The sequence below is a fragment of the Xyrauchen texanus genome, chromosome 19 (genome assembly GCF_025860055.1).
Source record: "Xyrauchen texanus isolate HMW12.3.18 chromosome 19, RBS_HiC_50CHRs, whole genome shotgun sequence".
In the NCBI taxonomy this organism is placed as follows: domain Eukaryota; kingdom Metazoa; phylum Chordata; class Actinopteri; order Cypriniformes; family Catostomidae; genus Xyrauchen; species Xyrauchen texanus.
The window spans coordinates 26,123,735-26,138,664 of NC_068294.1; the positions used below are offsets into that span (position 1 = coordinate 26,123,735).

At 39.5% G+C, this 14,930-nt stretch overlaps 1 protein-coding gene across 1 annotated transcript in view; it reads right to left on the reverse strand.

Annotated features, from left to right (window-relative positions):
- Positions 1-14,930, reverse strand: part of LOC127659385 (LON peptidase N-terminal domain and RING finger protein 1-like) — a 29,038-nt gene that overhangs the window by 7,289 nt on the left and 6,819 nt on the right. Inside the window, exons 2-10 of the mRNA XM_052149175.1 lie at positions 12,088-12,206; positions 11,768-11,890; positions 11,184-11,354; positions 10,857-10,983; positions 4,770-4,833; positions 3,835-3,949; positions 2,847-2,968; positions 2,466-2,624; positions 2,187-2,349 (exon numbers count right to left, since the gene is read on the reverse strand). Of these exons, the coding sequence (XP_052005135.1) occupies positions 2,187-2,349; positions 2,466-2,624; positions 2,847-2,968; positions 3,835-3,949; positions 4,770-4,833; positions 10,857-10,983; positions 11,184-11,354; positions 11,768-11,890; positions 12,088-12,206 (1,163 nt within the window). The remainder of the gene's footprint in view (positions 1-2,186; positions 2,350-2,465; positions 2,625-2,846; positions 2,969-3,834; positions 3,950-4,769; positions 4,834-10,856; positions 10,984-11,183; positions 11,355-11,767; positions 11,891-12,087; positions 12,207-14,930) is intronic.

The following is a 14,930-nucleotide window of genomic DNA, read 5'->3' on the forward strand; positions in this document are numbered from 1 at the left end:
TCAAAGGAATTTCCCAGGGGGGAGCCCCCAAAAGCTTTACAACCTCCGGGAATCAGTTGCTGGTGGGCAATTTCGGCACAATTAGTATAATTTTTCCCTGTCTTCCCATATTTTGCATAATAGTTGATGTAGCAATAGATGGGGAACACATATTTGCATTTCTCACTGGCCATATGTGAGCTAAGGCCAGGGACATATAAAGTTAGCTAAAGTTAGAAAGCCTGTGTGTTAATGCATAGTGGAGCTTGGATAACACAATATGTGTTCTCCGGTGAGATAAGCAGGTCAACCTCAGCTTCCCAGAATACCGCCCAAATCATTCCTCACTCATGGCTCTGACACTCCTCTATAGGAAGGAACTGGGTTACTGCTAGTAGCACTCTGTTTGGCTGGGTGCTGTCCCGAAGAACGGTGTCAGTGAACTGACTGGGTTACACAGCTACAACGCCTCATCATGTCTGTAGCCCAGTGATTGCTTCTTAGCCGAGTTAAACCTATCAGTGAAGGTATCAATATCATCACTAAAGAGGCACTGCTGACACACCACGGCATCAAGCAAGACAGCCTTGTCTTTGTCCCTCAGATCAAAGAAATTGAGCCAGATATGGTACTCAGTGGAAACCAGGCCACCTACAGATCTGCCAATGGGCTGGTCAGTAATCTTGTTAGCTGGAGAGCCAGACGTGTGGTGTAACACAGCTCTTGGAAAGTCTTGGAGTCTTTATTGTTGTCATCTAAGTCATTTAGTAGAACAGCCTGGTAGGCCTGCAACACTGCAATGTTCTTCAGAGCCGCATCAGACTGAAGTTTAGGCCTTACCCAACAAATGTATGCGAGTCTACATGCTTGGATTGACCAGCTGGTCATGAAACTTGGGAAAGAATGGCCCTGGACAACATAACGCTTGATTTTGCCGGCTCAGTCACTCAGAGCACTCGGACACAACAGACATTGCCACTCAAGCTGTAATCTCAACTGCCTGACAGAGAACCTTGATCAACTCAAGTCTTTGAAGCAGATCAGGCATTGTTTTCCACTGCTCGAGGGGTAATACAAACACACTGCTCCTCAACCAAGCGTGACCAAGTATTAGCATTGGAGGCCTCTAGCGATACAGCATCTCCTTTGCTGCCAAACATGATAGAATCATGTGCATCAATTGTAGGGTTCAGGTCATTAGGTGAACCGAATGGGTGAAGATGCTGCATTGGGAGAATCAGTGGTGCGCAAGGCTTGTGCCAATGACAAATCCTCATAATCTCTAATTTCAATATACCGTCATCCTCTATCCTCCTTCATGTGGTCCCTCGAGAGTCACACAAGGAACAAAGTGGGAGGGAGGTGGACTGGCTTCAACTTTCACATTAGAACTGCGAAGCATTGGTTTTAGATAGAGCATGAGTGATAATGAAAGAGCAAAATTATGATGGTGTGGTGCTGGGCTCTGGCTTATATGTATGTGATGACACATGCATAGGGCGGAGCACCAAGTGTCACCAGCCAGTTGGCATGGTATTGGGGTTCAATTGCCATGGTATATGGTTTCAAGGTCACTGCCCCTTGGAGGAGCTCCCACAGCATCAACTACTGATGTAGCATCAAATTTAACTACTTGAAAGGGAAATTACAGTAATCTGCCCTGAAATGCGAGTTCCAACAGACATCGTGATGGGCACTGAAATCAAGGATCTAATGAAAATAATTGCATCAACCAAATAGCATGATTATTATAGTGACAAACAAATGTCCACACCTTGGTGTTACAATAACTTTTGGGTGACAGCCATCAATTATAAAATGAAAGCAGGAGTGTCCTTTAAAGAACTATATCTGAAAAGGGGTGGCGGTTCTATATTATAAAACCAACTGTAACCCTTCACTTTCTTCATTTATATAAGGGGTGCAAATTGATTTACATCAGGAGTGCAATTTAATTACTTTATGGCCTGAAAAATGTTGTGTAATCTGGTTATAAGGTTTAGATTTTGAAAATTCACAATTCAGGCTGAATCCGAAGTTTATCATGCCTCGATACAGCTGTATAGAAATAAAAGACTTCAGCAGCTTCACATGAAGGATATCTAGCATCCTTTTTTATCACAATGGCTTTATATATGGAGGAGTCCATGTAGTTTTTATACTTTATATATTTTTTATGGAAGTTATGGCAATGTGTAATCCCTGACCTTATGGTCCTCTTGGTACTCAATATCAGCAGTGTGGTAGCCATCTCTCTGTCCTCTCCTAAGCACTCGAAAGCGACTACCTCCCACTGTATCCACATAGGAGCGGCCATCAGCAAGTACTTCCAGATCCAAAATCTCCAACATGCAACCATAATCTGCAAAGCTGTGATAGAGAATTCAGGTATGAACTTTTGAGTATCTCATTCCAATGCGTTTAGGAAATAATAAGTGATACAAAAATTATAAGTGTACAGAAGCTAATAATTTTTTTGAATGTACCCTTTGCCATGTTCATAGCTGCACATGCCAAACTTCTTGGTGCCTGTCTCCATGCATCGTCTCATCATTAGACGGTAGCGAGGCTCAAAGATGTGCAGCGGGCATGGGATGCCAGGGTACGCCACCGTGCACACAAAGATTGGGATGTCCTTAGTCAAACTGTAGATATTTTTACAAAACAATATGAGCAAACATATGTATCTTGTCTTTTGTTATACAAGACTGAGCCTATAAACCTTAGGATTTTATCCCATTTCGTTAAGAAGAGGAGCATTGGGTCTCTTCTAGATCTTGCAAGAATGTTCTGATGACAGCAACTCATAACTTGCTATACAAAAGGTAGGACCACTATTGTTTGTTAACATGAAGAGGGACACTCACTTTGAGAGCTCTGCAATCTCTGCCTCATGCACCTGTTTCCTTTCAGCCAACTGCTGGGGGAAGAGACGGGACAAAATCTCCTGAAGCAGCACTGTGGGGTTGTACTTCCTGTTCTTAAAATACTGGAAATAGGAAGTGATGCAATGAGACTTCAACTATTAAGTAATAAGATATGCTCTGTATCAATTGTTTCAGATTTGTTTATTTATTTTCTTTCTGAAAACACATGGTGATTGACTTAATGATTTAAAAGGATTACTAGGTCTGATTTAAAAATGTGTGCATCTGTACTACCATGCAAATGCGAAATGCAGTAACTAAACATTTTGTAAAAATTTTGTTATGACCTAAATCGGGTCTTGCACAATGATCTGTCTGTGACAATCGAGTTTAGCTCAACTATGCTCCAATTAATATAAAACAGAATGAAAATATTTTATACTCCACATTTGAATGGACAATCAAAAAAACGTCCTTTTCTCTGTTTTACTGTTGCTGTTGAAGTTGTAGTTACTGAGTTTTGGCTTTAAAGGACAGTTTAGGTGAAAACATTTTTTGAGTGTATATTAGTTAGAAATGTATCTAATAAAAAGCAATCATTGAACACATTTGAAAACTAAGTTATTACAACTCTCTGGGGCGAATACACTTAATAGGAGTGCCACTTCTGCATGTGGTATTTCAGCAGAAAAACCTGTGTCTAATTCACTAACCACCTGCAATCTAGTTTAAGCAAGCACAATCAGCGCTAAAATTGTGTCGACTATTTAAATGAACTAATTTCTTTTCATGCCAACATGACTCCTTTCCATGTATATTAGGCTTATTTATTATGATTTTGTGGGCAAGTATCCACTGTAGCATGATTTCAATAATTCCTTTACTGAATTGGTGCTACACCAGCGTAGACAGCGCTTGCAAATAACCAGTGCTTTTACTGGACACAATTCAATCTTATTTAATTCCACCCACTGTGTTTTTAAAGTACCTCCTGCAATGGTTGTTTGCAGAGTGGACAGCGGAGGTTATGGTCGAGACTTCTCTCAATGCAGTTTTTGCAGAAGGTGTGACCACAGGGTGTTGTCACTGGCTCATAGAACAACCTGCAAAACATTGATCATGAGATGAGCGCAGGACAAAAAAAGTAATAAAATATAAATTACCCTATAATGAATCGCATTGTGCTCTCATCAACAGAATATTGAATCAGTGAATTACACTAAAGCATAAAGCATTAAAGGGGTCATGAGGAATCACATTTTCCATTTGATGTTTTGAAATTTAAGAGGTCATTGTACTATAAAAACATACTTTAAGTTTCAGAACTCAAAACTTCCTCCTCACTGCAAAAAGAGCACTTGTTGAAACCAAGCTGCCAAAATGACTCGCTCTCTGCTTCCTCCACATTGTGATGTCACACTGTGGTAGACATCTCCATCTGACCACCTCCACAACAACAAATTCAAATCTTAATTTAACTAATCACTTCCGTAACCCACCCAGCAGCGGTGAGCAGTGAGATGCAAGGAGAGAGCCGGTCAGTCAAGAGCAGAGAGCCAATCATTTATTGTCAAGTCTTAAAGGAGAGGCAGCAGCTAAACTGAGCATTTCTGACAAAGGGTAAGAATGATGGTGGAAAATTAGCATGTTTTACAAATACATGACTGTTTTTGAGCAAAAAACTTTACTAATATTATAATTGAACATCAAGGAACATATTAAATAATAAAAAAGGCATGTCTAGACCCCTTTAAATATATTGTGGCGGAATACTGTGGAGAAAAATACTGCTTGCCATGTGTCTTCAAATCAGCAAGTGCCCACTATAATCTAAAATGTAGCAACTATAGCAAAGTTTTTAAGGGTTTTTATTTAAATGTCCACTGGCCAGTGAAGCAGGACACACTATAAATCTCCACTGACCTGATGCAGAGAGGGCACTCAAAATCAGTTACTGTCAGAACGCTGAGGCCGACACTACACATGCCTACAGAGAGAACAGAAATCAAATAAATCAAATATAACAGATTTTGAATAGTCATTCTGATTTATTTTTTAATTATGCCCATGATTTTATCCATATGATATCAATCAATTACTGCTAGTACCAATGAATAATGAATTTACAAAACCCAAAGTAATCTCCAAAATCAATGTAACATTACTTATGTATAATTATAAACTAACAAATTAATTAATAGCAGAGGCTCGCTTGGCTTATTTCTTTTATAAAACAGGTACTTAATAATGCAAAATATAGAAAGAAAATACATTTGATTAAAACATTACTTTTCTTTTAAGCAAATTAATTGTGTTCTATTTTGCCACTAGAAGATGTAGTCCACGGCATGTAAATAATAACAGAACATTATTCTGTGGATGCTACAGAGTAATATACATATTAACTAGACCAACAGGTGTTTCAAGGCATAGCTTTTACTATATCAGAATGGCTGGAAGGCTGTGTTGTCCAATTATCAACCCAGATCGTTACTACATGCTTAAAATTTTAAAATAATTATTCTTACAACAATTAACACAGCTTCCTGATTTTGATTAGTCAATCGCTGCATTCTGAGCCAAATATTACTGTATAGTGAACGCAAAACTGTATAAATGACCCTTGTAACCAATCTCCTACTGCAGGGGTTAGCAAACTGTGGCACGTGTTCCTTCCTCATGATCCAACAGCGTGTTTTCATGAGATGAATGGAAGGCTAAACAAACAGTTAAAATGTGACGAGACTGCAGTAAACCCAACAGACTCGTGCAGCACATGCAAGCCATTCACACATCACGAACCGGCAATGCTTCACTTTAGTTTAATGGCGCGAGTAAACATGCCTGCTTTGCTTCGGACAGACTACTTGGATAACAGCCTACATTCCGTGTTTCATGTGTTTCTTTCTGCTTTCAGAACAATACATCATGTGATAAGGAAAATACCACTATTAATTCTTGAGATTTCCAACTCAGCATACAGGTACACCCTCCTTAAACCATGATCAGTGTCAAAATTACAATAAAAGATTAAAAGAGAAAACATAAACCCACATTGTGGGGTTCAAAAATATTTTCAAGTCTGTTCAAAATATAAATGAAACCTGGAAATAAAGTTTTAGGACTTTGCAGGTGTGATTCACTGAAAAGGGAAAAATAGTTGATCGGCTTGTGATGCGCGAATGGCTTGCATGCGCAGCGTGAGTCTCGTCACACTTTACAAGTGTTTAGCCTCCCATTCAGCTGATGAAAACATGCTGCATTATCATGAGGAAGGATCACATCAAGATTGGAATTCAGGTGCAAAAAACATTATTTTTTTTTTTTAAAAACCTGCTCCTCTCTCACGGTTGCTTGCTAGTGATTACATAATTACAATGACATAATATAAGAAATATTTTAAATTCCACACAATTTCGTGATCAGTAATCAAATTGTGTCATTAACTGTGTTAACTCATTTAAAGACAGGTTTTCTTTCATTAAAGCACTTAAGATGCTCTGTGAAAATTCACATGCAGGATCATGATCATCTGGTTTTGCACAAAATGTTGAAATTTTTTTGTAATGAAAAATGCAATTAGAAAAATGATAAATATAAACATTTTCTCAAGTGGACTCATACTTCGGAAAATCAAATACATACATTTTTCATATTCAATTCCAGAGTGAACGCTGGAAAAATCATTCTGGACCCCGCTCACCCTGCCCACTACCTTTTTGAACTGTAGCCTTCTGGCCGACACTTTGGAGCTATAAGCACCAGAAACGTCAGTCACAGGAACAGTTTTTTACCTCAGGCTATCCATCTCATGAACAGATAAAGCTGCCCCATTGAGTACAATAATTATGTGCAATTCACAGTTTAGTCTTTTAATATTTATCCAACACATCCTTCCTCTACTGCCATTACATTCCCTTGCACTGTATATAATAGATTTGTATTTAGATTTGCACTACGTGTGTGTGTGTGTGTGTGTGTGTGTGTGTGTGTGTGTGTGTGTGTGTGTGTGTGTGTGTGTGTGTGTGTGTGTGTGTGTGTGTGCATGTATGTATGTATGTGTGTGTATTTATATACAGTGCATCTGGAAAGTATTCACAGCACTTCACTTTTTCCACATTTTGTTTTGTTACAGCCTTATTCCAAAATTTATTAAATTCATTATTTTCCTAAAAATTCTACAAACAATACCCCATAATGACAATGTGAAAGAATTTTGTTTGAAATCTTTGCCAATTTAAAAAAAAAAAAAAAGAAAAAGAAAATACAAAAATCACATGTACATAAGTATTTACAGCCTTTGCTCAATACTTTGTTGAATCACATTTGGCACTAATTACAGCCTTGAGTCTTTTTGTGTATGATGCTACAAGCTTGGCACACCTATTTTTGGATAGTTTCTCCCATTCTTCTTTGCAGGACCTCTCAAGCTCCATCAGGTTGGATGGGGAGCGTCAGTGCACAGCCATTTTCAGATCTCTCCAGAGATGTTCAATCGGGTTCAAGTCTGGGCTCTGGCTGGGCCACTCAAGGACATTCACAGAGTTCTCCCGTAGCCACTCCTTTGTTATCTTGGCTGTGTGCTTAGGATCGTTGTCCTGTTGGAAGATGAACCTTCACCCCAGTCTGTGGTCCAGAGCACTCTGGAGCAGGTTATCATCAAGGATGTCTCTGTACATTGCTGCATTAATCTTTCCCTCGATGCTGACTAGTCTCCCAGTTCCTGCCACTGAAAAACATCCCCACAGCATGATGCTGCCACCACCGTGCTTCACTGTAGGGATGGTATTGTCCAGGTAATGAGCGGTGCCTGGTTTCCTCCAGACATGACGCTTGCCATTCAGGCAAAAGAGTTCAATATTTGTTTCATCAGACCAGAGAATTTTGTTTCTCATGGTCTGAGAGTCCTTCAGGTGCCTTTTGGCAAACTCCAGGCGGGCTGTCATGTGCCTTTTACTGAGGAGTGGCTTCCGTGTGGCCACTCTACCATACAGGCCTGATTGGTTGAGTGCTGCAGAGATGGTTGTTCTTCTGGAAGTTTCTCCTCTCTCCACAGAGAAACGCTGGAGCTCTGTCAGAGTAACCATCAGGTTCTTGGTCACCTCCCTGACTAAGGCCCTTCTCACCCAATCACTCAGTTTCCTGGTGGTTCCAAACTTCTTACATTTACAGATGATGGAGGCCACTGTGCTCATTGGGACCTTCAATGCTGCAGAAATGTTTCTGTACCCTTCCCCAGATCTGTGCATCGATACAATCCTGTCTCAGAGGTCCACAGACAATTCCTTGGACTTCATGGCTTGGTTTGTGTTCTGACATGCACTGCTAACTGTGGGACCTTATATAGACAGGTGTGTGCCTTTCCAAATCATGTCCAATCAACTGAATTTACTAAAGGATTCATCTCAAGGATGATCAGTGGAAGCAGGATGCACTTGAGCTCAATTTTGAGTGTCATGGCAAAGGCTGTGAATACTTATGTATCATACTTATGTTTATTGTTTTTTATTTTTAATAAATTTGCAAAGATTTCAAACAAACTTCTTTCACGTTGTCGTTATTTACTTTACTTTACTTTACTTTACTTTACTTTATTGTCCAGTCTGTTTTCACAGAGCGGAAATTTTTCTTTGACACTGTAACATAAGACACATCACATATCAACAACACAAATACAAAAAATAATATAGTTAAACACTGTAAAAAAGAAACATTTTAAAAATATTAGCAGTCGCTCTATTGTTTCAATTAAAACACTGTACGATTTAAGATAATCTCTGCCATAGGAAGAAACGATCTTTTGTAGAGATTTTTTCTAGCCAAGGGTATTTTTAGTCTACGTCCAGATGGGAGCAATTCAAAAGCAGAGTGAAGAGGGTGAGTGTTATCTTTAAAAATTGCAATTGCCATTTTTCCCATAAAATGATCGAACAAGCTCTGTAGTGGCTGTTGTTTTTGTCCAGTAATCTTATTTGCTTGATTGATTATTTGTGAGAGTTTGTTCTTTTGTTTCAGTGTTAGATTGCTGTACCATAAAATAATGTTATATGTGAGAATACTCTCAATCATTGATCGATACAACATAGTTAGGGTCTGCTGACTAACATTGAAGCTTCTCAGTTTCCTAAGGAGACCCAGGCGTTGTCGTGCTTTTTTATGAATATACTCCACATTACTTTCAAAATTAAGTTTCTCATCTATAATTGTACCCAAATATTTGAAATTCGAGACTTGCTCTACAGTTTTTCTTTTATGACAACTGGTTTATATTCAGATGCAGTATCTACTCTTCTTGATTGATTTCTCAAACATAACTCTTTTGTCTTTTCGATATTAAGATGTAAAGAACTACTCTCAAACCAACGGATGATACTGTCGATGTACTCAAAATATGAGGTGCAGTTCATTTCTTTCTGACATGAGACCAATGCTATATCATCGGCATATTTTATAAGGGTAAGGTTATCGATCATTGCACTTCAGTTCATTTATGTATCTGGGAAAAAGTATTGGAGACAGTACACATCCCTCGCGGTACCCCAGTATCTAGAACCAAGCAATCCGACATAACATTATTATTAACACAAACTCGCTGAGGGCGACCTTTTAAAAACTCCTTAATCCATAAAATCATCCAACTGCTAGCACCTAACTCATAGAAGCACTTTAGAAGAAGATAATGTTGGACAGTATTAAAAGCGGATGAGAAATCCATAAAGAGTATTCGAACATAGGAATTTGAGTTGTCTAGATGATTTTGAACCTTATTTAAAAGAGTAAGGGAGGCATCCACAGTGCTCCTATTGGCCCGATAGGCAAATTGCAGGGGGTCTTTGCATGTCTCAATTTGGGATAACAATTCCTTACATACTATGCGCTCCATACATTTACACAGAATAGATGTGAGTGTGATTAGGCGAAAGTCTTTGAGAGATTTTGCATTAGGTATTTTTGGCACCGGAATGACAATGGAATTCTTCCAGGCTAATGGTACAAAACCATTGTCCAGGAAGGTTTGAAACAACCTTGTACACACATGACCAAGTTGTGCTGCACATTCTTTCAAGACTTTCCCCTTCAGGCCATCTGGGCCAGGTGCCTTATGCGGTTTAATTTTATGAAGCACTGTGACAACCTCCCTCTCCTGTATAATCATAGGCTGTGATTGAGTCATGGTCATCATTAATTCATTACTAGCAGACAAATTATCGTTAAAATCATTATCAAATCGTGAATAAAAAATATTAAGATTATTTGCAAAACAATGAGGGTCTTCTTCACATTGTTGAATTCTTTTCTTTTGTCTACCCATCATTGTATTCAAACCCTTCCATGCGTCTTTTACATTCCCTGTTTTTAATTTCTCTTCGACATTCTCTTTATATTCATTCTGTGCATGTTTTATCTTACGTTTTACTGCTTTGTTGAACTCTTTTACTTTCTGCTGATCATTCTGCAAGAAGGCTATTTTCTTCATGTTTAGGTAATGTTTCAAATCTTTGTTAATCCACGGCTTATTATTTGGATAGATTCTGATATTCTTTGTTTGAACCACTGAATTTACACAGAAATTAACATAACAGGTTATTGTATCATTCAGCAATTCATGATTACTACAACAGTCATCATCGTTAAAAAATAAGTCCCATTCAGTGCACTCAAAACAGCCTCTTAGCTTTTCTGGGGTATTGTTTGCAGAATTTTGAGGAAAATAATGAATTTAATAAATTTTGGAATAAGGCTGTAACATAACAAAATGTGGAAAAAGAGAACCGCTGTGAACACTTTCCGGATGCACTGTATATATTTATATAGTCTTGTTGTGTATTCTATATATCTACTTTATTTTCTATTCAATTTTTACGACCAGCTGAGGATACATTATCTCTTGTATTTGATACAGAAATATTCTTAGCGCAAAATAACACTGACAACACAAGTTGCATAAATATATGTGAATGCATTGCATTTGTTTTCATGAGTTAGTTGTGAATGATATAATATCTTCACCTCTGCTCTGTTTCTCCTCCTTCGTCATCAGTTCCTCATCTTCTTCAGCAGTAGGGTGGAAGGACACTGCTTGACACAGACTCAGACAGCACTCGCCGTTGGAGTCATGCATCATTTTAGCTGCTTTCTGAGGCAGAGCAGGATAGAGGCAGAGAGAGCAAACAATTTCTGAAATCTTTCTGAGGAACTGCGTCAGATAAACTCTAGGAAGGAGTTCTCATCGTATCACACAATTTTTCAACATAGCGCACATTACAAATGTTACATTTTAAAAGCGTGTTAAAATATCAAATACACAATAGCTTTAGTGCAGTAAGTACATCTCACCTGGTCAGAGTTAGTTTGACCTTCAGCATTGTTGTGGGGGAAGAGCTGACCATCTGTGCATGAGGGGCCTACAGAGCTGGAGATAGGACAGGGGTCTTTCATGCACTCAGCCACCACACGCAAGACTTGTGGAACCTCTTCTGGTACAGCCATGCCCTCTGCTTCAAAGATCTGCATATGAATCAATGAATTATGTAAATACTGTAGTATTATCCATTATTTAAAGCTATTAATTCATGTTATTTAAGCAAAACATGTTCCATAAATTGATTTTTTGAATCATTCAAAGTACGTACATAAAGCATTGTCCTCTAAAAATGTTTATCAATACATGATTAACTAATATGACATTAAAAGGTGTAATATGTCAGCATCTAAATAGATGAGGCACAGGGTTACATGACATGGACCAATGGTAATAAGAAGTTTTTAACAGACAGTACAAAGTTTTCTTGTAAGTTCGTGCAAGCAAGCTGTTTCGACCAACACTGCAAACTTACAAACATCTCCATTTTATTAGACCAGATTTTGTTCTAAATTCTGTCATACCCATTCTTTCTTCTTTTTGGCACCATAAGACCCACCTTCTTAATCTGGGTTTTAGCAGGAGCAAAGTCAGGCTGCTGTTTCAGGCAATGGTAGAATTGGATGAGGGCATCAGTCTTTCTGCCCATTTCAAGAAGCACATTCCCTTTACGAAAGAAACCCTACAAAGAAGAAAAAAGAAACATGACGCATGTTTACAAAGTACATAACAGGAAATGTAAACAATGACCCTAGGACCAGAAGTGAAACCTATACAGATTTTAAGCATGACTGAATGCAAGGCAAAGGCCTTGTCCTTCCTAGACATATAAATAAGCACTGCCAGAAAACACATAGCCAGCAAATAGATGGCCCTTACCTCTGTCCAGTTGGGTCGCACACAGCAGAGGACATCCAAATCACAGAGGGCATCAGAAAAGCGACGGAGGCCCATGCAGGCCTCGGCCCGCCACACTTTTAGGCTCACATCATCAGGGGCTACAGAAATATAAACAGATAGAGATAAACAGGTAATATTCAACTGAAACCTCAGCAAATGCATGACAGAGTCCTGGCATATCCGTGATAGCAAGAGTGAATCTACATGAGCAGTTTCAATCCATCTTATGCTTCATTGAAGCGACTCTGACTGCACTGAGAAACACTGGTTTCCGAGTTTGTGCTTTCTGTAGAACTTAATATGAATACGAAAATAAATCAATAACAATACTGATACAAGGATCTAAATTATCGATACAACACTGATAAGTGATTGTATCACACCAGCCCTACTGAAACCCCTGCACAAAACACAAGTTTTTCAATCATTATTACACTTGTGTATATGGTGGAGTGACAGTAAAGTGATCTGATTTAATATTTCTGACATTATGACCCTGTTTGCACCTGGTATTAAGATGCGTTTCGGTGATCTGAAACTGGGTCATTTTAGGCACCCACCGAAATGCCTATAAACTATCAAGTATCAAAAAATGTCTTGTTGTTCGGTACCAAATTTCGATACCTAAGGGGTTAATCTGGTGCAGTCACCCTCTCAGCGTCCTGCCACAGAGCTTAATTCAACATGCCTATCACACGAGTCCTTCTCCAAAACTACTGATGAATGCAACGAATTGGCACATCCTTCCTGTATGCATCCTGGCAGCAGTGAAGCACCACCCCTCACCTGTCAATCAACTGCTGCACTAAAACACGAGTTCATAATTTGCCAGTTAAAAGCGGCTTTAAAAGGAAATAACTGTACGATCAGAAAATTTTAAAAAGCAGACAGATACAGAGAGCTGCATAGATCTTCTTTAGTGTGTCTGATATCAACACAGATGAGAAGCATGAACACCTGATGCTTCTTTAATACAGGTAATCCACTAAAATAATGGATAATGCTGTTTTACATGTTGCATTTGTGCTTCCATTAAATTTCAACCACAACTGGGAAAAACAGCACTCCATTTCTTTCGTGATTTCTTTGTGTTTTCTGACATTGTTGTGCTTTAATATCATGCAGTAACACACTGACATAGTGATCGATTTATGTTGTCATGAAACAGAGACCCTCCCCTCCAAATCCAAACACAAGTGTTCACAGGAGAAGCATACAAGCGACCAGATGTAAACAGCGACGTGTCTCACCTAAACACATGTGTTTGGATCACCCTAAACTCAAGGGCCTTCACCTGCTACAAGATAAACAAAAGAAGAGGTGGATGAGCTGGAGTTATAAATAAACAAAATGAAACTACAAAGGGGTGTGACGGTGACTGGAAATCCAACATTCCATGAGAGAAGACATGGACAGAAATGCAAATTGTATCTATGCCGCTTATACTGTATATGTGCACTTTAACAGGTAACAAGAACTTACCAGGGCTGTTGCCAATACAAAACAAGGTTATGCCATCGGACCCTTGGTTACACAAGAAGGAAAGTAATGCACAATTTTGCCTTGATGAATGGTTCCTGCAGTCAGGATGCCGTCAAGCGTCTTGTAGATCTGCCCCGTTCTTCCCTGAAGTTCATAACAAACTGTCAAAATCCTGATGCGCGCCCTATTCAGCTCGCCTATGCAGCTATTATATCCTCTCTAATGTCGATCACGGGGAAGAAAATGGTTATGCCCAACTACCCCCCGTGGAGGAGGCAGTTGCGGCACACATCTGCCCAGCGAGTAGCAGGGCGTGGAAATCACGCCCCATTCATCCTTCCAAGTCCTGTCGACTGATGTCCGCACTGGCTGGAAGAGCATACTCGGCAGCGGGCCAAGCTGGTTCAGCACTCCATGCGATGGCGGTGCTCCAGGTCTTTCAAGCCAAGCTCAATAAAAATGCAATAAATGCAAAAAGGAATTCAGCACTCATTGCACATGCACGAATCGCTCACACATTCTCAATACAGAGCTCTTTTCCTCTTCAAAGCCCACATATTGTGCACAGCCACTTCCCACTGGCGAGCAGCACATTATATCATACAATGAACAAACCAAATTGCCCTATGTCCAGTTACGTGTATGTGTGACCAGCCCTTATAGGTATTTTAGATTGGGCGCAAAAATGATCAAACATGGGTATACGATCCAATTTGTATGTCTGCCCCCCCTTTCAACAGCGTTCACGGTTTCGTCAGAAGATGTGCCAGTGTTACGAGCCAAAATACACAACCTCCTTGCGAAAGGCTAGATCCAAATTGTCAAACCCAAAAAGGGTTTTACAGCTGTTATTCATCCTTCCAAGCCCTGTCGACTGATGTCCGCATTGGCTGGAAAAGCATACTCGGCAGCGGGCCAAGCTGGTTTAGCACTCCATGTGATGGCGGTGCTCCAGGTCTCATATTTCTTCAAGAGCGATTAGCCGCAGGACTCACTCAAAGTTTATGTGGCTACAATATCTGCATATCACACACCTGAAGCCGGCAACACTATAGGCAAACATGACTTAATAATAAGGTCCTTAGAGGAGCAAGATGATTAAATCCACCTGGCCGGCTACAGTCCCAACTTGGGACCTCACTTTGGTCCTAAAGTGCTCACTGTGCCTCCCTCCGAGCCTTTGGACTCTGTTGATTTGTGCATGCTCTCCATTATGTCTGAACTACTGCTGGCTCTGGCCTCAGTAAAATAGTTTGGTGACTTACACTTGACAATATCACTTGAAAATTCATGTCTGGAGTTTGGCCCTGGTCTTTCAAAAGCCACTATCAAACCCAGAA